The following is a 27,612-nucleotide window of genomic DNA, read 5'->3' as shown; positions in this document are numbered from 1 at the left end:
TGTCTTTGATTTTTCTTCTGGGTTGCTTGCATCATTACCTTGAAGATTAATATTTTATTTCCAGGAGATCCCAGTTCTGAAGAAGGGTCTCTGACCTGAAACGTTAACTCTGCTTCTCTGCACAGATGCTGCCTGACCTGCTGAGTATTTCCAGCATTTCTTGTTTTTATTTCAGACTTCCAGCATCTGCAGTATTTTGCTTTTAGATGCCAGGATAGTCCTGGAGGGTTGATAACTGCTAATGTCACATCATCCTTTGCTCTGGGATTGCCTGCATCGTCTCGTCGAAGCTGGCCTGTTGAAGCATTCCACTGTGTGTGTGTGAGCGAGAAGCACTTGCTCTTCTATTGAACACGATGATTGCAGTTGCCTGTGTAGCAATCGCTTCCAAGCGCATTTTGTAAAAATAGATTGAAAATACTATTTAGTCTGCAAAATTCACCATTTTCAGTATGAAATATCTTGAAATGTACCAATATTATATTGAATACACAGAATTACAGCTGGCCCACGTGAATTGGGACATTCTGCAACCCCAACTTGGCTTTGGGAAATTTACTGCTGTACATAACAGGCACGAAACCAGCCAAGGATTCTATTTGTGTCTAAAATGATCCCTGACCCAGTCAGTTTTTATTTTATGTAATGATACGACTGCCTTTCTTTCCTATGTCGCTGATGCTCACTTTCTAACTCCCAGTTATCTTCTCTGCAGCCCAGAAGATGACCAATGCTACTCTGAAACCAGATACCAGAAGGCAGACCAGAGCTGGGAGTGTGGTGCTGGTCAGGGGCTCCTTCCACATGGGTTCTATTCTGAGCAGCAGCACAGCCGAGATCAGGAACTCTGCAAACAGTGATTTATATCAGGGATTCGTCTACCTAAAATCAATCAATCTCAGTTTTTGATATTTTCAGTTGATGCTGAGCACCTTTTTGGGGAAAGAGATTTATAGATTTTCACCACCTGCCTCCCAAGGTATTCATTTAGGAGCAGTAGCCAGGACAGTCTAAAAATTTAGAGGGGCTAGGGGCCCGAGGAGGCATCTGGCTTGGTGCTGTCACAGCTCACAGAGAAGGTAGACATGCAAAATTGTAGGTCAACAATCTTGCATGTTCCATGATAAATCAGGCAGCTTACATGGATATGATTTCAGAAGATGCATTTGGATAAAGTACTTTGTATTGTGTATAACTTCCTAAATATCAGTTGCAGAGCTGATGAATACACAACTCTCCGATCCAATCTGTAACCTTCAGCTTTCTAATTGCATTCTTTTTTAAATTCTACATATTTTTATAGGTAGATCATTAATTGAAATTTCTCTTCCACTTTCCATTGGTCAACTGGCAAAGAAAACATGTTTGAAATGGCACCCGGCATTATGCAGCATTCTGAACTTCCCTCCACCGTCAAGAGTGAATTAACGAGTTTAGACAGCAGTTATATCACAACACAAACATCACAAAGCGCTTTTACACAATTAGTTACTTTTTGTTTTTAGGTCAGTGACTTAGGTAGGCAATTATGTCACTAAACTATTCAGTATTGTATTTCGTTTATATAAACAAATCGTTCTAAACAATTAATTTGTTAGGTAAATCGAGGAAGTCTTGGAATACTAGTTTTTCTTCTGCTGGTCATCAACCCCCACCACACAAACCGGGTGGCAGGAATTTTATTTTAGTTAGGATTACAGTCAATCGATAAAATAAACAAATGTCTCCCTTCAGTTTATCAATATATGTAAAACTATACATATTAACATGGGTTTTGTCCTACAGTAAGCAGCATTTAACTGGTGCCTATTCCCTGGTAAAATGGACGATCACTGGTAGGGTTTGCTAACCAACAGTGCAAAAAAACAAATAGAATCAGAGTCATTTACATTATGGAAGGTGGCCATTCAGCCCATCGAGTTCATGCCAGCTCTCCACAGAGCAATTCAGTCAGAGCCACTCATCTGCTCAATCGCCATAGCCCTGCAAGTTTATTAACATCCTTTCAAGCTGTGCTAAGCTTTACAGTCCCTACAAGACTGGTATGTTATTTCTTTTGAAGTTGTTTTAACTTTGCTTCCACATGCTGTGTCTGACGCAAGTGACCGAGAGGTGAGCAAGGCCAGCGCCATAAGCTGTTCTCATGTTGAGATGAACCAGTGGCTTGGAGATGATTTACCACGAGGTCCCCTCCACTCAGCCCTTCCTGTGGGGAAGCCGTCAACCTCATCAACCTCTCCACAGTGCAGGAATGCAACATATGGGAACAGCATTGTATGCCACAGTACATTGTATCATTACAATGCCCTGTGCTGAGACTAGTGTCTCTTAAATCAGTATTGCCTGCATCTTATGTAGGACAGAAGAGCGTGTAATATCAATTTAAGCCTTTATTTCTTATACCACAAACTGTAAAAATGTACATTAATATATTAACCAGTGGTTTGTTACTCTATTACTGCAGCCAAATAAAGTTTCTAATGCAGTTCCACTTTTCCTAGATATGTTTCTGAACAACTTTTTTTTAGTTTCAGATTGAGGGTGGGAATGTTATCTTTTAGCAGGACTTTAGCTACTGCGTTTTAACTCGGTGTGAACAGATAAATCAAGGTGCCAATTGCACTGCCCGGACAACCCGCTTAAAGGGTATGGGAAAAGGGTGGGGTAATGGGACTCATTAGGCTGCAGAGAACAGTCATCTGTTCATGACTGATTAAAGAGACTGGTTCAACTAATAGAACTTGGAGGGGTAGAACTGACACTGGAGGCAGCTGGATTTCTTAGCAAGCATTTCAGCTAAGCCTGCAGTCAGATAACCAGTCGCATAGGATAGTCCTAGACAAGCAGTATAAAAAAAAACTTACCGATAATCCGATGTTGAAATCCCAGCAGGAACCAAACTCCCCTCTCTTCAACAAGGCTGAACGCAACTGGTGCCTTGGTAACTATAGGTCTACCCGGCAATCTTCCTGCCGCTCCTAGTACCCCTCCCTGTGCGCTCCCCTCTGAGGTAAGACAGCCAGCTCACTCTGCGTTACATGTGGTGGTCACAGTCCACTCCCACCAAGCCACCACTCATTTGCATACTGCTCGACTATTTTGCGGACCCCCGGAAAGTCTCTATCGACCCTTAGGGGTCCACAGATCCCAGTTCGAGAAACACTGCTCTAGAAAAGAATAGAATGAGGAGTGACCCGATAGACGCCTTTAAAATTATGAAGGGGTTTGTTAGGGTAGACGTTGAGATGATGTTTGCACTTGCAGGTGAGACCAAAACTATGGACCATAAAATATAAGATAGTCACTAATCCAAAAGAGAATTCAGGAGAAACTACTTCAACCAGAAAGTAGTTGCAGCAAATAATATAGAGCATTTAAGGGGAAGCTAGATAAGCACATGAGGGAGAAAGGAATAGAAGGATATGCTGAAAAGGGTGAGATGGACAGAGGTGGAAGGAGGCTTGTGTGGTGCATAAACATGGGCATGGACCAGGTGGGCTGAAAGGCATGGGCTGTAGATTCTATGTAACACCAACCATTAGCACATGGTTCTGTCAGTCAGACTGCCCCTTAGACCAATTTGATGGACGAATCAGGTGATGTTTCCCTCCAAAAGAACACTATTCACACTAAGCTTCTCTCTATATTTTATTGAAATTCACAGAGAGGAACACATTCATACTCAGCAACAGCTTAACATGGAATACAGTTACACCAATCACTACCTGCAATTCTGTAACCAGAAAACCAGTCCATACCAAATATTCTGCAGGGCTCCATTTTACTGAGGGAGAATGTTCACCTCACTGTGCAGGGTCCACGTGGCATTCAGTGACAGATACTGTTCTTGGTCAGAAAGAAATAAACTGGGAGGATTTAAGGAGGGAATGTAACAAGCTTTTTGCACTTTCAAACTAGATACTAAATAGCGTTAAATATGACATAAACTACATTTTAAAAAAGATGAACACTCTTCAGTTAAGTGGCCTGGAGTCTCTCAAAGACATTCACATAACACAAACTAACAAAGTCCTAAATTAGATGCTGAGGTAATGCAGACACCAAAACTTTTGGTATGGGGAGATACCAGTAGTTGTGAGATATGTATCACCCTCAAACAAAACCCAAAATATTCGATATCCTGTATACACTTGGAAGATTTTTTTAACTTTTACAAAGTTCTTTTTTTTTTAAAACCTCCAAGGGCCTGGCCTTATTTTTAGGCCTGAGAAGGAATGATTGAAAAAAAAAAATTGAACGAAGAAGAGGTAGCTGCTTTAAAAAATAAAAACTTTTTAAACCATCGATACTATTTGCGGCCAACTTTGTTCTCGACACCAGGCTCTTCATCCTTCCCTTTAAAAATCATTGGTGAAATGGATGACAGCGATGTTCACCGCTACAGAACAATCCACATGCTGCGTCCACTGTCCGCCAGGCGCTTCAGCGAGCGACCTAGACAAAAGCAACATTCACATTGAATTTCCATGTTCCTATCCTGTTCACTGTGCTTCTGAAGCCAGGATTTCAATACAAATCCTGTCAAACCAAACCTGAAATAATGAGACCAGTCACTTGCTCATCGGCAGCCAGTCAGATTGAAAAACAACACAAACTAGAATGGTCGTGTGATTATTAGCTACTGAAATGGTTTAACAGACCTCACTGACATTTTGAAGGGTCACGTGATTATCCACCCATATCTTCCCACCCTGTGGCACTGGACTTTGAAAACATAACGCATCACATCACTGCACAAGCCTGTGAAACAACCTCACAGGTAGGGTGGGGCTATTCAAACTCTAAGGTTGTGTTGCTCACTAGGTTTTTGTCCAATGCCATATTGGACATGGTGGCAGGGTGGTAATGTCACTGGACTAGTAATCCATAGGCCCAGGCTAATACCCTAGGGCATGGGTTCAAATCCCACCAAGGCGGCTGGTGGAATTTCAATTCAATTAATAAATTCAATTAATTAATTTAAAAACCTGGATTTAAAAGCTAGTCAGTTTCATGGTACCATTACTATCATTGATTGCTGTAAAAACTCATCTGGTTCACTAATGTCCTTTCGGGAAGGCAATCTGCTGTCCTTACCTGGTCTGGCCTACATGTGACTCCAGACCCACAGCAATGTGGTGACTCTTAACTGCCCTCTGAAATGGCCTAGAAAGCCACTCAGTTGTAAAGGGCAATTAGGGATGGGCAGCAAATGCTGGCCTTGCCAGCGATGCCCACATTCCTTGAAAGAATTTTCAAAAAACTGAACCAACCATGCTTATAGGGGAGCTGGCTGAGGAATATAGCAATAGACTTCAGCACAGCGTGACAGGACATAGGTATGCACCTAAGATTCCCCACACAGGGCTCCTGATTTAATGATGCCACTATTGCCAATTGCAAGACCAGGCACTTCCCCAAAAGGGCAAAATGAAAGCTACATGCCCAGTGCTTCTGTTTTAACTGGTGCTCCCTTCACTCCGACTAGCAGTCCTTCATCTCCTTTGGTTGGAGAGTCAAAGAGAGAAACAGCACCAAACGCCAGGTCAGACAACATTCCACAGCGTGGCAAACTACCATTCGAGGCCTCTAGACACTTGGAACTGTGCGTCTGCTGCGTGACACTGGAGAAGGCAGGCTGCAAATGGCCCCAGGTTGGATTGCGCACATCACTGTACTGCAATAAGTTTACACGCGGGCGAGAGCCACACACACCCTTGGCACTAAAGCACACCTTTATGCAGAGCTTCGTTAGTCATTCTGTTGACGTTGCGGAAGGTACTTTCAGGAACCAACCACCTCATTGCTATATCAACACAGCTTTTACGGAAGGTACTCCAAACACTGCCACTGTAGAAAAGGATTGGAGAGAGAAGGGAACGTTAGCCTAAATTTCCATTCCTTGTGCAAGATGGTATTGGGAAAATGCACAACTTAACTCACCTTGTTTGCCCCTGTACAGCAGTTAAGTCTCCAACTCCCACCGTTGCAAAGATGCCAGTGTTTAGGTTCCACGTGCCCTTCAAACAAGTATGATAGGTCTTGGGTCTGAAAAATCAATAATAGAGTTTGATAGTATTTCACAACTACACACACAGCACAGCTTACTAACACAGGATTGGTTATAGGGAGAAGCATGCACTCATAACTAAATGAACAGTAGCACACAATAGTTCCTGTTATAGTGGGAGAGGGACATACTGTGAGACGTGCAGTGTGGTAGCTAGCCAGAGTTGAATATTTCAGATTAGAGAACTATTCCAGAGTTCTGGAACCCGCTCTCTAAAAGGGTGGTGGAAACAGATTCAATAATACTTTCCAAAAAGAGAACTGGATATATACTCAAAGGGAAGAAATTTGCAGGGCTACGGGGAAAGAGCAGGGGAGTGGAACTAATTGGATAGCGGCATGGGCACAATAGGCCCATGTGCTATAAATTTATGCTCAGTATTCTTTGGGACCTGTGTAATATTTACGTGGAACTTTCCTTCAGGTGATGAAATGGATGTGGTACAGTATGCATGGCCTGTGAAAGAAGTGGGCTTGATGGGTCAAATGATCTATTATGACTGCAGAATTTATCTACTGTACTGTCATCAGGTGGTTGAAATAAATCGCAGCACATCCATTCATTGCCGTTCACAGCAGTAGCCGTGACTTTGAGAGCAGTGACAAAGTGTTTTAAACCATGGATATGCTAAAAAGGACTCAGAAAAAGAGAGGGGAACATTTGTGCTCATCAAGTTGAAGGATGATTGTGCTAGGGAACAGAATTTCCCAACACAAGACTTCAATCCCAGCATCACGGATTCTTAGGTAAAGTACAACACAGGCAGCTGTAGAGCGGAGCAGCTCCAACTCTCTCCTAACAAGGTATCCCAAGTCCAACCCCAGAGGAGCAGCCCCTACAGCACCTATGCAGCACTTCCATTTCTCACCCCAGCCATCCTTGTGGTTGCTCCAAGTCAGACTGGCAAGTTAATGCCAATTGATAGCAAACGTACATTTTAACGCTGCAGGCAAGGGCCACTATGAACTGTGCTGAGACTTGGCAAATTCATTTCACATTACACTCTTAGAAGCAACAGAGTGAGGAAAATTGCATCTCATTAGTCTGGGCCGAAAGGTCAGTGTGAGCACCTACCCATGAAGTCCTTGAATGGAACAAACTTCAGATTTCCCAAGACAGTTAATATATGATGCAAGTGTAGCCTCAGATCTATCAGGTCTACAGTTTCAGAACTGCACACACTCTAAAGGTTACTTTTCCCTTACCTTATTTGTCCTTCTTCATCTGAAGGGTATGCCAAGAGCAGCAGTCCTATGTTAATGATGACATGGTTGGTTATAGGGCAGACCTTGAAACGGAAACAGATCACTATTGAACTGATGTTACTGACAGTCCCAAAAGCCAAGGGAACAAGAACGAACTGCACTGAAAGTACAATCTGTAAGCAGTTGGTTTATGTGCACGCTTTTCCACACACCATACAAGGCCTTTGAGCAGACAATATAAAGGTGCCGAAGGGACAATGTGACTTGGAAAGGGTGGATTGAGGAATATGTTAAGGTGATAAAGGTGGGCTGATCTGTGGAGAGCAGCTGAGCAGTTAGGCCTCAAGATTTTTGTCTATTCCTAAAAATGCTTGCGTTCCTATATCAAGCTCCTGAAGTCCATGGGAATAAACCAACCACTCACCTCCCACATCAAGGGAAAAACTGGAATCTCAGTCATTCTTGGTCACACTCAAGACTACCCTTTATGGACAGTTTCAGAGTGCAAGTAACAATGACCTTACTGCTGGCCCCTCGCCCGGTCACAGATGGTGTGTGGGGTACTGGGAAGATATTGCTGTTTAAAACAAAATAGAAATAATAAACTGGGGCTTGAACAAAAACGTAGATCTCTTTCAATTTCTAACACCTGCTGTAAAGTAATGGGGCTACTGACCAATGAAGCTGCAGTCCTAGCAATCTCTCCAGCTCAAATTTATCATACTTTAATTCTATAGTCTCCAGAAATCAGCTCTAATTTATTTTACTGACAATAATCTTATCCAGCCTTTATTTTGCTCTTCACTTAGGCCAATTAAAGTGACACAGACTGACTACCCCAATGACTGGACTGGCCACATGAAGGATCACCCTGTGAAGCCACGTCCTGTCACGCATACCATGCCAGGCTGGCTGAAACACAATGCTTGTTCAGTCTAAATCCACTTACCTCTAGGATTACAATATCATAATCACTGAAGGAACAGTATCGCTTTGACCAGGAAGCATCATTCTTTATAACCTCATTAATGACATATTCAAAGTCAAGTGTCAGCTGCTCCACTGTGAGGTACTTGCCCTAGAAATTCACAAGATGCAAGAGATGGGTTGCAGGGAGACACAGAAAGACCAGGCACAAGGTGGTTATATATCTCATTAAGACTTTGTCCTCATGAAAATGTAAAGCAGTGAAAGCATTTAAACCACTCCTCTTAACTACCCTTGATTGCACAGTTGGCAAGGACAATATGTACCAGAACATATACATGCCAAACAGTGTCAGCTGTGACTCAGTGGGAAACCCTCTCATCTGAGTCAAGGTTGTGGGTTTAAGTCACACTCCAGAGACTTGAGCACAAAAACCTAAGCTGACATTCCCAGTGCAGCACCAGAGGTGCCGTCCTTCAGATGAGACGCTAAACCGAGGCCCTGTCTGTCCTCACAGGTAGACGTAAAAGATCTATTGCCACTTTTTTGAAAAAGATCATGGGAGTTTAGCCCCTTGAGCCTGCTCCATCATTCAATAAGATCAAAGTTGATCTTCTACCTCAACTCCATTTTCCTGCCCCATCCCCATATCCATTGGCTCCCTTAGTGTTCTCTTAGGAAAACATGGCAGACAACTTATGGGCAGCAACGTACCACAAACAGCAATGTGCTAATGACCAAATAATCTGTTTTAGTGATGTTGTTTGAGGGATAAATACTGGCCAGGACACTGTGGAGAACTCCCATGTTCTCCTTCAAAATAGTGCCGTGGGATCTTTTACGTGTACCTGAGACAGTATTCCGCACAGTGCAGCACTCCCTCAGTAATGTACTAGATTTTGTGCCAACGTCTCTAGCGTGGGACTTGAGCCCATGGTCTTCTGACTCAGAATGTGATCTGTAGGGCTCAGTGCCTTATCATGTGAACTATCGTGGCTTCCCAAATCCACTGAATACTTCTATCTACCTATATATATATATGTATATAGGTATTCTCTACAATACAGTATACTAGCACACCCCTTTATCATCATAATTAAAGCAAGCTGCACATCCAGAGTTTCAATTTAATATTGCCCATGGACACTGCATATTTACCAGTTTTCATCACAAACTCAATTCATCCCAAAATGTCCTTAGCTATTTTTCACAAAGAGAGAAAAAATAACCCAGAGCTCTAACACTTTCAGCCAGAAATAGGCAGTAATCAGGGGATATAGTTACTACAGCTCTGTGTTTTACGATGCAGTATCACTGATAGACATATTTATCGCATTGGTAACTTCAGAGATTTACACATGAAATTCACTGAAGCTAAAACACTCAATGTTCTGCAATACCTCAACTCGAGTTATTTCTACCAGCACCATTGCCAGACCTGTAAGCATCAGTACTTCACTGTAGTGTTTACAATGCAAAAGACTGTCTGCAGACAGAATCAAATTTGCAAGAATGAAATCTAAAAACTTCTCTTTTCACATTTCAATATTGCATATCCCACTATTATAATCATAGTGACATGTCAAGTTGCTACACAGTACAATCAGTGAGTTCTCATGGCTGTTGGCAACCCAGTACAATGCCACGATAGCAGGTTTCTAGCCTTCCGAGTAGGAAAGGGTTACGATGCACGTTGGTTAAAATACCTGATACAAAGTACTTTCTTTCACAGGTTTCAGGTTCCTTCCCCTCAAGTCAGTCACTACAAAATGCAGCGAGATCTTATCATCATATCCTGTGAGAAACAAGATCTGTTTTAGTTTTCCAACAACAAAGCACCTCACAGTAGCAAACTAATTAGCAACAACTGCAAGATTAAACAAATCCTTCGAGATCCTCAATCACACAATTCGGTGAACTTTTATTAATATAAAATGAACTAACTTCCTCAATTTAATCCTTCGATTTAACACTGCAATTCTACCACCACAAATCTTCAATAATGCAAATGAGCCAAGTTCCACCTGCTTGTTGCGTCAGAACCACCATTTGGAAGATGAGCTAACATTGGTAGAAGATGCCACCCAATTGCACTCCCAGTGCTGTACTACGACAGGAGTGAACCCATTTTCAGCACAGACACCAGTGAGAATATGGTGCCACCACCCCCCCACATCCCAGTTTGAAGATGAAGTGAAAATCTATTTGTAGTTAATGGTTGACAGACCTGCACGCGTCACCCTTTCACTGATTTAACAAAGTGCAGCTGTCAAGCATCAACATTTTTAACTGAACGGTGACATTGCGCCAAATCACTCTCACTACGGAAAGGTTTAAAAACAGCGGGTAAACAGAAAACTCACAGAATTATTTCCAACAAACTGTAGCTGAGCAAATTATCAGGGAATATTATCATTCCAACATATGGTATTAACAGGATCAGGAAGAGGCTATTTCATTTCTGGAAATAGGTAGGATTTGGGAATATGGCGGGGAAAAGTGGAGATGAGATCAACCAAAAAGGGACCGAATTGTGTAGAGAGGGGGTGGTGAAATTGAACCATAGCACGGAGAATCAGATTACTCAGATACCTCAAGGTCTGCTCTGCGACCGGACATTAGATGAAAGAGTGGGTGAAAATACTGGCTTTTAACTTTAGGCCTGGGTTCAAATTCAGACCAGTGTGACAGGATGGCTGTTATTGTTAAATGTGTTTGGCCAGTCTCAATAGTTCCTGATGGACACAAAACTGTCCTTAATTCAACATTAGATGGACAATCTCATTCAAGATTACTGGTGCAGAAGGAATGCTGTTGCCCCTGCGTCCAACAGGTTTCTGAGCAATGTTTACTCCAAGCTGCGTGGGTGCACAGCCACATGGCAATTGGGAATATTCTGTGCAGGGAACAAACAGCCTGAATACAAGCCCTGTTCCCTTTAAGACGTGCGTGTGCACAGTCCAGCATCAACCTAAAGGGACCGTGCAGGGCAACAAGCTCATCACAAAACAGAACTTAGAGGGAACGTTGCCGAGCAGTGCTTGAAGTTGACATTTGGTTATTTGAAAGAAATGTCCAAATCTCCAGCACCTCAATCAGCACCAAAATCACAAGAACGTCAAAAGAAATAGGAAAAAAACAATCTGCAAATGCTGCCATCTAAAATCAAGACAGAGAATGCTGGAACTTACAGCCTCAGGCTAATCAGTGTTTGAAAAGAGGACTCGCAGCCCACTTAGGGTTGGGAGACAGAACCAACAACTGGCTCTGTAAGAATGTTAGTTCCTTAACTACCCATCTAAATAAAGAGCCTGCATTTGCAGAACGCTTTTCACATCCCAGAGCACTTCCCAGCAAATGAACCTAAGTGCAGTCACTGTTGTAGGGAAACAAGGTAATCAAATTTTACATAGCACGATCCCATAAACAGCAGTGAGATGAATGGCCAGATAATCTGTTGTGATGGTGCTGGAGGAGCCCCACCAGAAGGACACTGGGCACACCTCAGCTTCACGGAAAAAGTGCTGTTGGGTCTTGTACGTTCACCTGAACAGGCAGGTGGGATCTCGCTTAACTGTCCCATCCAAAATGTGGCACCTCTGACAATGTGGCATGACCCCAGTACCACAATGAGGTATCATCTTAGATTGTGCTCATGTCTCTGGAGTGGGGCTTCAACCCACAACCTTCTGACTCATGAAATAGTGCTACTCACCGAGCGATGGTGATAATTAAGCTGGGACAAAAATAAACCTGGGATCTGACTACTGCTCACAATTACCAAAGGGCAATCCTGCTGTTTCCAAACACCAACCAACAGCCAATGGCAGTGTGACGAGGGTGAGGACCTGGGAGGAGGTTCTCTGCCAACCCTTCTTTCTCAGGAATTGTGCGTATTACAAGGGAAGAATTGAGCAAAGGGCCTTCTGAGAAAGTACATCTAACAGCCAGGACCCATGGAACATCACAAGGTCATTGCAAACTATGAAGCAAACAGCACACCAACAACCAAAAATGGAGGTGTAACTGAATTCTTAGTACTGCTGCTTAACTCACCATCATCATCTGCAACCATACCAGAAGGTTCCAGAACATAATGCAGCTTTATGTAGTTCACGTAACCGGGGTCTGTTTGTGCAGTTTCGTGGTGCTGGCTGGCAGTATTGTCCATTGTGCCTGATTCACTCTGAACAAACTCACTTGTCACTTCAGTCCTCAGTTTAGCAGCAGACGATACACCGTTGTCCAGAACAGGTTTCCCCAGTGTTGTACAAGTGCACCCTAATACAAGCGAATGCGAGCACTTGGGGTTCAAGGCAACACAACTAGAACACTGCATCTCTAACATTGCTTCAGAAGAGCAGGAGGGGAGCGTGAAATCAGAAGTCTCATTTCTCTGTGTACAAAGGACCTTGTAGTAGTCTTCTGTGGGCTTCTCTTTTAGGGCACCTTCCTTTGGTTTGGATACAGCTTCACTTAAACTACGCGACACAGCAGTGACACTGCTGGCAGCTCTGGCTCGCCTGAAAATGTCAGCTGCAAATTCCTTTGCTTTGTCTGTGGCAGAAGATTGGTCACACTGGGCAGGTTTACACTCTGCCAGTATAGCGTGCTTACAGCTCTTAAGTTCCCAGCTCAGCATTTCCTCAGAGCAGCTTTCACAGCGTGTGCACCTGTTAGTGTCGGATTTGTGTAAGATGCAGTCCGATGTTCCATGGCTGGATAAAGGACTATTGGCATCTTCACACTGCTTATAACTGGACGTGACACTGTCCATTACTGGCGAAGTAAGACTAGGATCCAACTCATGGTGTCCTGCAGGTTCAGTGTTTTCACTGCTCCTACTGTACAGAATCTGTCCTTTCTCACCTGAAGCACACAAAAAAACAAAGCAGAACAGTTCTTACAAGTCTGAATTGGAAACAATAGCTGGTTAAGTATTGGTTATAAAAACACATCCATGGTAAAAGTGATCTCCTGGGCTGGTTTTGATCGCCTAACAGGAATTTTCCCCCTTGTTGGTCCTGGGTTTTTTTTCCTGGTTATTTGCCTCTCCCAGGAGATTCTATGGCTGCAGCGGGTAGGAAGAGTGTAGTCAAGATGCTCCAACCATCAGGAGCAAGGAGCAGCTGGTCTTTTCCTTCCCATCATTTTCATAAACCAGAAAGGCCTCTGCCTGAATTTTGCCATCTACGCTGAGTTAGTTGACGTCTGCTGGAGGTGGCTGTTGTGGGGTTACAATTAATCACAATGGCCCTGGGTTAGAGATGGAAAACCAGTGACCCCAGTGAAGTATGCATGTATGTACACGACTGGGCTCGCTTACAATGCCCAATAGGGAGAGATGGTAATTATACCCAGGTGCTGAGTGTGACTAGGGAGAAAATTTGCAAAGCATCGATGATCATTATGAGGGAGTCAGAGTACAGCGGAGAGGTGTCAGCAGATTAAAAGTAAGCGACTGTGGTGCTCCCATCCAAAAGGTAAAGGACCTTGCACTTATATCACACCTTTCACAACCAGAGAACGTCACAATGTTTTACAGCCAATGAAATGCTTTTTGAAGTGTAGTCACTGTTGTATTGTAGGAAATGCAACAGCCAATTTGTGCACAGCAAGCTCCCACGACAGCAATGTAATAATAATGTCAAGACGGTCCTTTTTTTTTTAAAAAAAAGTAATGTTGGTTGATGGATAAACATTGCCCAGGACACCAGGGAGAACACTGTGTGCTCTTCCTTCAACAATCCATGGGATTTGAGATAGCAGACTGGGCCTTGATTTAATGTCTCATCCAAAAGACAGCACCTCTAACACCACTCAGCATAGACTGGGAATGTCAGCATAGATTTTGTGCTCAAGTCTCTGTAATGGGACTTGAACTCACGACTTTCTGAAGAGTTAGCACTGAGTCATGGCTGACACTTAAATACGTTTCCAGATACAGTGGTGGTAGTGAAAACCAACTGGCTGCTCCAGTGAAAGGGGAGGAAAGTCATGTATATCTGCCTTTTGGACCAAATATCCTCCCTATCTGTAATTATCTTGTGACTAACCTACTCATACATATTATCAAGGTTCCCACATGAACAATGACACTTGGAGCATACCTGTTGTGTTTACAGATATTGCACATGCTACCAGTGAGTAGCTGGTGTTCAGTAACACCACTCCATCTTTCTTGAGCTGGAAGGCAGGCTGAAACGTGGGGAAGGGATACACCACCTGGTACTTTGTATGAAGCATGAAACCGTGCTGTAAACAATAGGCATTCTGCTCATCTGTAAAGCACACAACACCAAGTTAGGTCTTTGCAATGTGAAGTCGTACAGCTTTAACATGCACATGTCCAATTGAAAGAAAGGTCTTTTTTCATACCTGTGTTAAGCAAAGCCACGTCCTTGCAATCGGGACAGAACGCATATGGCGGTGTAGCAACTGTTGTAATATAAATATCTCTATCATTCTCATCACTCATCACCATGTTTATCAGTAGATCGTTCACTGAGCGAATGCTGTATTAAAAGAAACTGAATTACATTTTCATAACAAGGTGAAAAAATAATTTTTTTTTAAAAATTGGCTGGAAGAGGAAGAGCAAGGACCCTGCACCCTACCCCAACCCTCCCCGTCCCTAACACTCATAGCAAGCGGAAGTGAGTCACCCACACTTCTTCCAGCAGCTGTAAGTGGAACAGATTCTGGGGCATAGGTCACTCGCCTGCTGGGAAAAGCTAGAAAGGGGAAAAAAATTTTAAATGAAAAAAAAAAGACACCAGAACAGCAAGATCCCATAAAAAACTAACAAGTTCATCTGTTTTAGGTGGTGTTGGTTTGCTAAGATATACAGTGATTCTAATAGTGCTAAATGCAACAACAAGCGGGTGGAGCTGCAGTTTAATGACTCATCGGATATTTGTGCTCAAGTCTCTGGCGTGGGGTTTGAACCCACAACCTTCTGACGAAGAGGTGAGAGAGCTACCCACTGAACCAAACTGACACTAGAATTAAAATCTTAGCAATTTTTCCTGTAGGAGTGGACGGGGTTGAAAATTTTCAGAGAACTAGACAGAAACACCAACCTACTTAAATATAATTTTCATTTATAGAATCAAAACAGACATTTGAGTATTGTGTTCAGTTCAGGGCACAGTATCTCAGGAAGGACATATCGGCCTTAGAGGGGGTGCAGCGCAGATTCACCAGAATGATACTGTGGCTAAAAGCGTTAAATTAAGAGGAAAGGTTGCACAGACTAGGCTGGAAAAAAGATTGAGGAGATCTAATTGATCAAAATGATCAGGTTTAAGATGATTAAAAGAATTTGATAGTTTCTTTCTATCTACCTATTTCCTCTGGTGGTGGGGATCCAGAACAAGAAGGCATTACCTTAAAATTAGAGCTACTTCAGGGGTGATGTCAGGAAGCATGTCTTCACACAAAAGGTAGAACTCTGGAACTCTTTCCCCAAAAAGCTATTGAGATTGAGACTGAGGTGGGGGTGGGGGGGGGAGTGGAGGGTTAACTGAAAATTTAAAAACAGAAATTGAGAGTTTTCTGTTTAGCAAGGGTATCAAGGGATACAATAACAAGGCGGATAGATGGAGTTAAAATGCAGGTCAGCCAGGATCTAACTCAATGGCGGGACAAGCTGGATGGCCTCCACCTGTTCCTTTGAATACTTACTTGAACCCAAACACAATAAGCTTTGAGGGATCACTTGGCCATTCACACACTGTTAGATACAAGTCGCTGTACACTTCCTGATCTTTGAAAAGGTGCACTTGTCTCACCTAAAGATCAACAAAAAAGATTTCTTTAAAAATTTGTTTTTCTTGTATAGAACAGTAATTCAGAATATGAATATCCTCCTAAAAATGAATATGTAGTTTAAGTATAGCTAGTATATTTTTGTGTGTATGTGATGTGTGTCTGTGCATGAGAGAGAGGGGTAGGGAGAGGGAGCTGGAGGTTACTCTGTCCCTTAGGTCAACAATCCTATATCTATTTCCTGGCAGGATGATGCCTAGTCCACCTGGTACCTGCCTCTACTGCCCTGTGTAAGAGTTATGAGGTGCACACGAGCAGGCTAGCCTCCTCCACAAGATATTGCGCAAGGAATCAGAGGCAAGATGCCAATTTCTTTCACTCCGTGTCTCTGTAACCTCCTCCAGCCCTTCAAGATATCTGAGCTCCTCCATATTCGGCAACTTGTGCATCCCCATTACTCCACCACTGGCGGCCGTGCCCTCAGCTGCCTGGACCCTAAGCTCTGGAATTCCCTCCCTAAACCCCTCTCTCTCTCCTTCTTTAAGACACTCGTTAAAACCCATCTTTTTGACAGAGCTTTTCATCATCTGTCGTAATATTTTATGTGAAATTTTGTTTAATAATCACTCCTGTGAAGTGCCTTGGGAACTTTTACTACAGTAAAGGTGCTATATAAATACAAGTTGTTGTTGAGAAACTAAAACTGACAGAACATAATACCAAAAGGCAGACAAAAAAGGGGCGATGCCCATCCAAGGATTTATTTGAGTTCAGCAAGGGAATTCGGAACGCTCTCTATTCACAAGGAAATCTTTGGTACGCACCTTTTTCAACTTGTCATGAATGTTGAACTTCCACCAGTACAGATAATACACGTAGTACGGTAATTCGTCAATATCCTGCTCTGGCACATCCCTGGTGTAGGATAGCACATACCTACCGCATTTTGTAAAGCCAAGGAATATGTGGCTGTGGCAGGGGGAGGGAAAAGGGAGAGAGAAAGAGAGAGAGAGATTAAACAACAGAAAGTAAAAATGAAAGCAAGGCTGCATTTTCTCCACTCATGCTTACTTGTGAACCATGACAAGTCTCGTCAGGTCATCACTGTATTGTGTGCGCGTGCAGGGGGGGGTGCTGTTGGATGGGGGGTGGGGGGGGGTGGGCAGTAGTCATTGCAGAGTGCATTAGGAAAGGGAGCACTGAATAATTTCTCTCTCCCTACCCAGGGGAACTGAGCCCTACTGCAGCTTCCGTACTGCTGGCCAGCTGACTCAGCTCAGACTAAAGAACCCAAATAGAAACTAGCATCTTCCCGATCTGCGTGGTTTGCTTGACCAGGTCTGCCTTGATCCAACTGAGCGGTGGAATAGGCTCAAGGGACTGAATGGTCTCCTCCTGTTCCTAACTACCCATTATCTAAATTCTCTGAGCCACAAGCAAACAGCTCAGCTCTGCATTTCAATCAAACATTTATACATCAAGAATAACTGAGTTGAATTACGAACATACAAATTAGGAGCAGGAGTAGGCCATTCGGCCCATCGAGCCTTCTCCACCATTCAATAAGTTCATGGCTGAACTGATTACTCCACATTTGCACCTACCCCTGATAATCTTCCACCCCCTGGCTTATCAAGAATCTATCTACCTCCACCTTCAAAATATTCAAAGACTCTGCTTCAACCGCCTTTTAAGGAAGAGAATTCCAAAGACTCTCAACCCTCAGAGAAAAAATTGCTCCTGATCTCTGTTTTAAGTGGGCGACCCCTTATTTTTAAACAGTGACCCCTAGTTCGAGATTCTCCCACAAAGGGAAACATCTTTTCCACACCCACCCTGTCAAGATCCCTCAAGATCTTAGATGTTTCAATCAAGTCGCCTCTTACTCATCTTAATTCCAGTCGATACAAGCCTAGCCTGTCCAATCTTTCCTCGTAAGACAGCCTGCCCATTCCCAGTCTTCTTCTTTGGCCTCCTTGTCTCGAGAGACAATGGGTAAGTGCCTAGAGGTGGTCAGTGGTTTGTGAAGCAGCGCCTGGAGTGGCTATAAAGGCCAATTCTAGAGTGACAGACTCTTCCACGGGTGCTGCAGATAAAATTGGTTGTCAGGGCTGTTACACAGTTGGCTCTCCCCTTGCGGTTGTCTTTTTTCCTGCCAACTGCTAAGTCTCTTCGACTCGCCACACTTTAGCCCCGCCATTATGGTTGCCCGCCAGCTCTGGATGTCACTGGCAACTGACTCCCACGACTTGTGATCAATGTCACAGGACTTCATGTCGCGTCTGCAGACGTTTTTAAAGCAGAGACATGGACAGCCGGTGCGTCTGATACCAGTGACGTGTTCGCTGTACAATGTGTCCTTGGGGATCCTGCCATCTTCCATGCGGCTCACATGGCCAAGCCATCTCAAGCGCCGCTGGCTCAGTAGGGTGTATATGCTGGGGATGTTGGCCCTCTCGAGGACTTCTGTGTTGGAGATATGGTCCTGCCACCTGATGCCAAGGATTCTCCAGAGGCAGCGAAGATGGAATGAATTGAGACATCGCTCTTGGCTGACATATATTGTCCAGGCCTCGCTGCCATAGAGCAAGGTACTGAGGACACAGGCTTGACACACTTGGACTTTTGTGTTCTGTATCAGTGCTCCATTTTCCCACACTCTCTTGGCCAGTCTGGACATAGCAGTGGAAGCCTTTTACATGCGCTCGTTGATTTCTGCATCGAGAGACAGGTTACTGATGATAGTTGAGCCTAGGTAGGTGAACTCTTGAACCACTTCCAGAGCGTGGTCACCGATATTGATGGTTGGAGCATTTCTGACGTCTTGTCCCATGATGTTCATTTTCTTGAGGCTGATGGTTAGGCCAAATTCGTTGCAGGCAGCCGCAATCCTGTCGATGAGTCTCTGCAGACACTCTTCAGTGTGGGATGTTAATGCAGCATTGTCAGCAAAGAGGAGTTCTCTGATGAGGACTTTCCGTACTTTGGTCTTTGCTCTTAGACGGGCAAGGTTGAACAACCTGCCACCTGATCTTGTGTGGAGGAAAATTCCTTCTTCTGAAGACTTGAACGCGTGTGAGAGCAGCAGTGAGAAGATCCCAAACAGTGTAGATGCAAGAACACAGCCCTGTTTCACACCACTCAGGATAGGAAAGGGGTCTGATGAGGTGCCGCTATGCTGAATTGCGCCTTTCATATTGTCATGGAATGAGATGATGATACTTAGTAGCTTTGGTGGACATCCGATCTTTTCTAGTGGTCTGAAGAGACCACGTCTGCTGACGAGGTCAAAGGCTTTGATGAGATCTATGAAAGTAACATAGAGGGGCATCTGTTGTTCGCGGAATTTCTCCTGTAGCTGGCGAAGGGAGAACAGCATGTCAATGGTGGATCTCTCTGCTCGAAAGCCACACTGTGCCTCAGGGTAGACACACTCAGCCAGCTTCTGGAGCCTGTTTAAAGCAACTCGAGCGAAGACGTTCCCCAATATGCTGAGCATGGAGATTCCACGGTAGTTGTTGCAGTCACCGCGGTCACCCTTGTTCTTATAGAGGGTGGTGATATTGGCATCGCGCATGTCCTGTGGTACTGCTCCCTCGTCCCAGCACAGGCAAAGGAGTTCGTAGAGTGCTGAAAGGATAGCAGGCTTGGCACTCGATTATTTCAGGGGTAATACCGTACGTCCCAGGGGCTTTTCCGCTGGCTATAGAATTAATGGCATCACTGAGCTCCGATTTTGTTGGCTGTACGTCCAGATCATCCATGACTGGCACAGACTGGGCTGCATTGAGGGCGGTCTCAGTGACAACATTTTCCCTGGAGTACAGTTCTAGGTAGTGGTCCATTTGCTTGCGGTCAGTGATTGTGTCCCCTAATTTAGATTTGGGGGGGGGGGGGGGCGAACTTCTTGATGGTTGGCCCAAAAGCTCTCTTAATGCCATCATACATTCCTCTGATGTTTCCGGTGTCGGAAGCCAGCTGAATATGACTGCATAGGTGTTGCCAGTAGTCATTTGCGCAATGCCTGGCTGTTCTTTTTGCAGCGTTTCTGGCGGCTTTAAGTGCTACGGATGTTAACTCGCTGGGCGCTTTCTTGTAGTTCAACAGTGCAATGCGCTTAGCGGCTATGACAGGTTCCGGCTCTTCAGTGAGATTGAAACCAGTCTGCATTCTGCTTCACACATTTGCCATAGGTGGTCATTGCTGAGTCATAGATGGCGTCTCTGATGTGGGCCCACGTGGTCTCTGCATCCCCTGTAGGAGTGTTTTGAAGGGCATTTTCAAGTGAATTTAGAAACTTATGTAACAGCTGTGGATAAGATATTCTGCTGGTGTTGATGCGCGGGTTGCCCTTCTGCTTAGAGTGAGGCAGCTTCTTTGGTTTGAGTCTAACCTTGCTGCACACCAGGGAGTGGTCGGTGTCGCAGTCCGCACTGTGGAAGCTGCGTGTGATTTGAACGCTGTTTAAAGAGGCTCGCCTTGTGACGATGAGCTCCAGCTGGTGCCAACGACGTGATCTTGGGTGCCTCCAAGAAACCTGGTGACAGGGTTTAGTATGAAAGAACGAGTTGGTGATGCAGAGGTTGTGATAGGTACACAACTCAAGCAGTCGCTGTCCATTCTCATTCATCCTTCCAATGCCATAGCGCCCAAGGCAAGAGGGCCATGAGTCATGGTCGGCCCCAACCCTGGTATTAAAGTCCCCCAGCAGGAACAGATGTTCGGTATAATACTAATGATATTATGGAGTCCCTCGTAGAACTGGTCTTTAGCTACAGGTGGGGAGCAGAGTATTGGAGCATAGATGCTGAGTAGGTGTACTGGACCAGAGGTGGTGAGCAGTCGGATGGACAGTATGCATTCCGAGCCATTTGAAGGTGGCTCTATTATGCTGAGCAAAGAGTTTCTGATGGCGGAACCCACTCCATGCTGTCTTGGTTCTTCTGGATCCCTACCCTGCCAGAAGAAGGTGTAGTCTTGCTCTGTAGTATTAGTCTAGTAAACCTTCTCTGTACTGCCTCTAACACATTTATAACCTTCCTTAAATAAGGAGACCATACTGTACACAGTACTCCAGATGTGGTCTCACCAATGCCCTGTATAGCTGAAGTATAACCTCCCTACTTTGTATTCAATTCCCCTCGCGATAAATGATAACATTCTATTAGTTTTCCTAATTATGTGCTGTACCTGCATACTAACCTTTTGCGATTCGTGCACTAGGACACCCAGATCCCTTGCATCTCAGAGCTCTGCAATCTCTCACCGTTTCGATAATATGCTTCTTTTTTATTCTTCCTGCCAAAGTGGACAATTTCTCACTTTCCCACATTATACTCCATTTGCCAGGTCTTTGCCCACTCACGTAATCTATCTATATTCCTTTGTAGCCCCTTATGTCGTCTTCACAAGTTACTTTCCTACCTATCTTTGTATCATAAGCAAATTTTGCAACCATACCTTCAGTCCCTTCATCTAAGTCATTTATATAAATTGTAAAAAGTTGAGGCCCCAGCACAGATCCCTGTGGCACACCACTTGTTACATCTTGCCAACCAGAAAATGACCATTTATGCCCACTCTCTCTTTCCTGTTAGCTAGCCAGTCTTCTATCCAAGCCAATATGTTACCCCCTACACCATGAGTTTTATTTTCTGCAATAACCTTTGATGTGCCACCTTATCAAATGCCTTCTGGAAATCCAAGTACAATACATCCATCGGTTCTCCTTTATCCACTGCACATGTAACTCCCTCAAAGAACTCCAATAAATTGGTTCAAAATGATTTCCCTTTCACAAAACCATGTTGACTCTGCCTGATTACCTTGAATTTTTCTAAATGCCCTGCTATAACGTCTTTAATAATAGTTTCTAACATATTCCCTAAGACAGATGTTAAGCTAACTGGCCTGTAGTTTCCTGTTTTCTGTCTCCCTCCCTTTTTGAATAAAGGAGTTACATTCGCTATTTTCCAATCTAACGGAACCTTCCCTGAATCTAAGGAATTTTGCAAAATTAAAACTAGCACAGTAACTATCTCACTAGCCACTTTTTTAACACCCTTGGATGAAGTCCATCACAACCCGGGGACTTGTCAGCCCGCAGCTCCAACAATTTGTTCAGTACAAATGGGCGGCACAGTAGTTAGCACCGCAGCCTCACAGCTCCAGCGACCCGGGTTCAATTCTGGGTACTGCCTGTGTGGAGTTTGCAAGTTCTCCCTGTGTCTGTGTGGGTTTCCTCCGGGTGCTCTGGTTTCCTCCCACATGCCAAAGACTTGCTGGTTGATAGGTTAATTGGCCATTATAAATTGCCCCTAGTATAGGTAGGTGGTAGGGAAATATAGGGACAGGTGGTGATGTTTTAGGAATATGGAATTAGTGTAGGATTAGTATAAATGGGTGGTTGATGGTCGGCACAGACTCGGTGGGCCGAAGGGCCTGTTTCAGTGCTGTATCTCTAAACTAAACATCCCTGGTGATTGTAATTTTCTTGACTTCCTCCTTCCCTTCCATTTCCTGACTTACAGATAATACTGAGATGTTACTTGTATCCTCAATAGTGAAGACCGATGCAAAATATCTGTTCAATTCGTCTGCCATCTCCTTATTATCCATTATTAATTCCCCAGACTCTCATTCTATAGGACCTACGTTCACTTTGTTAACTGTTTTCTTTTTTAAGTATTTACAGAAACTCTTACTATCTGTCTTTATATTTCTAGCTAGCTTTCTCTTGTACTCTAATTTTACCTCCTTTATCAATCTTTTAGTCATTCTTTGCTGTTTTTTATATTCTGCCCAATCTTCTGATCTGCCTCCCATTTTTGTGCTTTTTCTTTAAGTTTGATACTATCTTTAACTGTTTTAGTTAACCACGGATGGCAAGTCCCACCCTTGGAATTATTCTTTCTCGTTGAAATGCATCTATTCTGTGTATTGAAATATCCCCTTAAATGTCTGCCACTGCATCTCTATTGTACTTAGATTTCCATAAGGCATTTGATAAGGTGCCACATCAAAGGTTATTGCAGAAAATAAAAGCTCATGGTGTATGGGGTAACATAGAAGATTGGCTAGCTAACAGGAAAGAGAGAGTAGGCATAAATGGGTCATTTTCTGGTTGGTAAAATGTAACAAGTGGTGTGCCACAGGGCCTCAACTTTTTACAATTTATATAAATGACCTAGATGAAGGGACCGAAGGTATGGTTGCTAAATTTGCTGATGACACAAAGATAGGTAGGAAAGTAACTTGTGAAGACGACATAAGGGGGCTACAAAGGGATTATAGATTGATTATGTGGGCAAAGACCTGGCAAATGCAGTATAATGTGGGAAAGTGGGAAATTGTCCACTTGGCAGGAACAATAAAATAGAAGCATATTATCTAAACGGTGAGAGATTGCAGAGCTCTGAGATGCAGAGGGATCTGGGCGTCTAGTGCATGAATCGCAAAAGATTGTATGCAGGTACAGCAAGTAATTAGGAAAGCTAATAGAATGTTATCGCTTATCGCGAGGGGAATTGAATACAAAAGTAGGGAGGTTATGCTTCAGCTATACAGGGCATTGGTGAGACCACATCTGGAGTACTGTGTACAGTACTGGTGTCCTTATTTAAGGAAGGATGTAGATGCGTTGGAAGCAGTACAGAGAAGGTTTTCTAGACTAATATTTGGAATGGATGGGCTGTCTTATGAGGAAAGGTTGGACAGGTTAGGCTTGTATCCGCTGGAATTTAGAAGAGTAACAGGCGACCTGATTGAAACATATGTGTGGAGATCAGGGCAATGTAAAGTATCAAGCCATTCGAACGCAGTCCGAGGGGTCTTGACAGGGTGGGTGTGGAAAAGATGTCTCCCCTTGTGGGAGAATCTCGAACTAGGGGTCACTGTTTAAAAATAAGGGGTCGCCCATTTAAAACAGAGATCAGGAGCAATTTTTTCTCTCAGAGGGTTGAGAGTCTTTGGAATTCTCTTCCTTAAAAGGCGGTGGAAGCAGAGTCTTTGAATATTTTTACGGCAGAGGTAGATCGATTCTTGATAAGCAAGGGGGTGGAAGGTTATCGTGGGTAGGTGGAAATGTGGAGTTATCAGTTCAGCCATGGACTTATTGAATCGCGGAGCAGGCTCGAAAGGCTGAGTGGCCTACTCCTGCTCCTAATTCGTATGTTCGTATTCGCTATATGTTGTCTGGGCCTATACATTATGCTGTGGGATTCTAAAACATAAACACAATACATTTGTCTGAAAAATCCTCTCTCTATTTTTGAACTAGCATGAGCCTGTTTAAAATTAAGAATTATAGCCTCTGTAGAATCGTGCAATGCTGCAGTCAAATTCACCAGTATCCCACAGAATAACGGCAAGGTCTTGGGACCTAACATTCTCAAGTTAAATCAATGAATGAACCTAATTCTTCTCAACATAAAAAGGTAGGAATTAAAATATCTGTTAACTCAGGAAATGGTTTACGTACCCAGCTAGTAAAAAATCATCATCCACAATGTTCTTCAGGGGGACGCAAAGAATGGGAGGCAAATTTTGGAACATTCGGTGCGAGAACTGGCCAGTTATCTGTAAAACAGAGAAAAAGGAACAGCCGTTTGTAGCCTTAAAAATAAGAATCACGTGACAACGGGTTATTGTTTGGTCAAGGACTGCGTTCGAATGGCTTGATACTTTACATTGCCCTGATCTCCACACAGCCCTACACCTGACCCAACCATGTAATGACAAACTGTGGAAAGGCCTGCGATAATCGAAAACTTGACTCACCATTCAGCTAAGTTGGGACTAGGAAGCAACTGTCCACCCACTCCTCATCATAACACTCTTCTGTTCCAGAACAAGCATGAGAAAACAGCAATGCCCAGAAAGATCTCAACAGGGTAATCTGAATGGTGCTAACTTCTAAGCTCGGCTTTTAATTAAAGAATTTAATTAGAGGGAGTAAAAGCCCCTAGAGTATCCATTTAATTTCAAGAATCATTCCCTGATGCAAAGTTGGTGTCACAATATACAATTCCCAGTTGTTAAACAAGTTCCTCCTTAACTTGCCATGTCCATTAAAACCTGGATTAAGAATCATAACAAGCCTGTGATAAATTTAACAGAATATCAGAAAGCTTGGAGTGTTTCACCTCCCAATGAATGGCATTTTAATCATTGACTCCTCACTCCCAAATATGTCTGGAAAGGTTTGCTAAATTTTTACCAATTTTTTCATCAGAAAGCTAAAATTCCAGAAAATTCTACACATATTAGAAACTTAAACCGAGAGAGAATCGAGAGCATGTTGTTGACCCAGCCAAGACAGAGGATGGGAAAATAAAAGATAAAGACAAACTTGCATTCCTATAGTGCCTTTCACAACTTCAGGATGCCTCAAAGTGCTTTACAGCCAATAAAGTACTTTTGAAGTGCAGTCACTGTTGTAATGTAGGAAACACGGCAGCCAATTTGTGCACCGCAAACTCCCGTAAATAGCAATGTGATAATGAGCACATAAACTGCTAGTGATGTTGGTTGAAATAACACCCCTGCTCTTAAAAGCAACTTAAAAAAAGAGGGAGCACTTAAAACCCAACACTAAAAGTGCCCCCTGCCAAACTGTTGGCGCATGGCACATTTCCCATTTTCACACCATTCACTCCCAGTGACTGTACCAATTACTGCCAAATTAGGAACAATTTTTTTTGTTGTAGTTTCAGTTTCATTAGGAACTACACTGAAACTACCCAAACTCATTTTATATACCAGCTTTATAGAAGAGATTTTCACATATTTAACCACTGGTATCTAAATCACTGTACTATTTAGTTCTTAATAATTGTATGTTGTGTCATGTTATCATTCTGAAAGTAAATCATACAGTGAATTCCATTTTGAAATGTAGTGACTTGTAAAGACAAACACAGTGGCCATTCTGCATCAGCAACATCCCACAAACAGCAGTGATGCAAATAACTAAACAAACTACTATTTGGTGGTACTGATTAAGGGAAAATGTTGGTCACAGCAGCTTCTTCTTATACTTTAAGATCAACCTGAACTAGTAGGCAGGACCTCGGTTCAACATCTCACGCGAAATATGGCAGCTCCAACAATGCAGCGCTCCCTTTGTACCGTAAAGGAATGTTACCCCCAACTCAAGTTGTGTAGTATGACTCGGTCCCATTAAACTTTCTGATCCAGATTGCCACCAACTGACCAAACTTACAAGGATGAGATGAATACTGAAGTGTTACTGGACAACAATCTTTCCTGGTATCCTCCCCTACGTTGTGGAATAAAACTGCTGCTTATAAAGCAGACAATGCAGGAAATATTTAGGGCATTTTCTAGTAACGACACACAATAGTTAACTGCCAGCTTTCCTTGGCACAATCACAAGAAGGTTTACCCTTCTGTAACATTACATCGCGTCTACAGCACAGAAACAGGCTATTCGGCCCAAGTGGTCTATGCTGGCTTTCATGATACATACGAGCCTCGTCTCAGCCTATCAACATATCCTTCTATTCCGTTCTCCCTTATGTTTATCCAGCTTCCCCTTCAATGCATCGATACTATTCATCTCAACTGGTCAACGTGGTAGTGAATTGAGCCAGTGAACCACTTGACAGACGAGGCAATCAGTCTTCAGATTTTGGATTACCAAACACATTGAACCTTGTGAAGAGGGCAGGAAATGGGTGCTCCTGGAACACCCAGATATCACACAGGGCTTTTTTTTTTTAAAAAGGGGAGGGAAAAAAAAAATCCCAGTGCACAACATTTAACAACACTACCAACGCGAAAACTCCTGACTGTCATTGGGGGCGAATCCTTTTCAGAAGAAAGTTGGGGAGAAGAGTGGTGCAAAAACCAGCAAACAAAGGAATTTCACTGGCAAGCACTGATTATTAACGTGCAATTTCAATCTGGGCAAGGTTAAAACACACACACATTGAAGAGGATGCTGAAAGCAAGCGTAAAAGACAATCTTTCATTTATCCAGCTTTTGAGGTCTCATTTTGCAATTGAAATGAATTGTACCACTTTAAACAAATAAATATATGATGATGGTAACCACAGCTCAATAGCTCCTGGCAGCTTTAGGGGATTTGCGGTATATTGCATTCAAAATAAAACATTTTAAGCTGTCCTGGTTAATGGAAAGTGGTTGATTATTATATTTTTGAGATGTTGCTGTGGGAGAGAGGGAGAATTTGGAGTTATTTTCCCCACTGAGTCAATCCCAGTTTTACAGCTTTATTTAGGGGGATTTCACTCTGTGCAGGCACAGTAAGTGTCAGATGTTAACTGAGCCTGGCCTGCCGCCCATTCCAGTACCTTCAGCCGGTATAAGCTCCTCAGGACGTTGCTTTTCTTCCTCCCACTCGGACGCTTGTTCCAACTCGGCGCCATCTTCTCCTCAACTCCGCCGCCGCGCAACCCAACCTGCTGGGCCAGCCCGGGCCCCGCCTCCCAGCTCTCTACTGGTTACTCCGTCCCTCAGCGCGACTCACTATTGGTCAATCTCTAACGTCAATCATTGCCGCCTAGCGAGTTAGGTTGAGAGGTTCCTCCAGCAGCCCCCCCCCCCCCGCGTTGCTAGGCTAGCGCCCTCTGCAGGGAAGGCAGCGCAGCACCCCA

The 27,612-nt window shown here is 43.6% G+C and overlaps 1 protein-coding gene across 2 annotated transcripts; it reads right to left on the bottom strand.

The window, feature by feature from the left end:
• Window positions 1–3,635: 3,635 nt before the first annotated feature.
• Window positions 3,636–27,400, bottom strand: dcaf15 (DDB1 and CUL4 associated factor 15). Of its 2 annotated transcripts, XM_068021253.1 has the most exons (13): window positions 27,310–27,400; window positions 24,452–24,549; window positions 16,797–16,941; window positions 15,889–15,995; window positions 14,581–14,717; window positions 14,313–14,483; window positions 12,259–13,071; window positions 9,909–9,997; window positions 8,225–8,353; window positions 7,276–7,358; window positions 5,944–6,048; window positions 5,735–5,850; window positions 3,636–4,455 (listed from the first exon to the last, which is right to left on the bottom strand). In XM_068021253.1, the coding sequence occupies exons 1-13, from the start codon at window positions 27,382–27,384 to the stop codon at window positions 4,400–4,402; spliced, it is 2,124 nt and encodes a 707-aa protein (XP_067877354.1). In that variant the 5' UTR covers window positions 27,385–27,400; the 3' UTR covers window positions 3,636–4,399. The 2 variants fall into 2 exon arrangements, with proteins under 2 accessions (XP_067877354.1, XP_067877355.1); XM_068021254.1 differs by lacking the exons at window positions 3,636–4,455; window positions 7,276–7,358 and having other exon boundaries at window positions 5,741–5,850.
• Between the last annotated feature and the right edge of the window lie 212 nt (window positions 27,401–27,612).

The sequence above is a fragment of the Heterodontus francisci genome, chromosome 43, assembly GCF_036365525.1.
Source record: "Heterodontus francisci isolate sHetFra1 chromosome 43, sHetFra1.hap1, whole genome shotgun sequence".
NCBI classification, from domain to species: domain Eukaryota; kingdom Metazoa; phylum Chordata; class Chondrichthyes; order Heterodontiformes; family Heterodontidae; genus Heterodontus; species Heterodontus francisci.
Note: the sequence above shows the minus strand (reverse complement) of the source record. Positions and strands in the feature narration are given on the sequence as shown.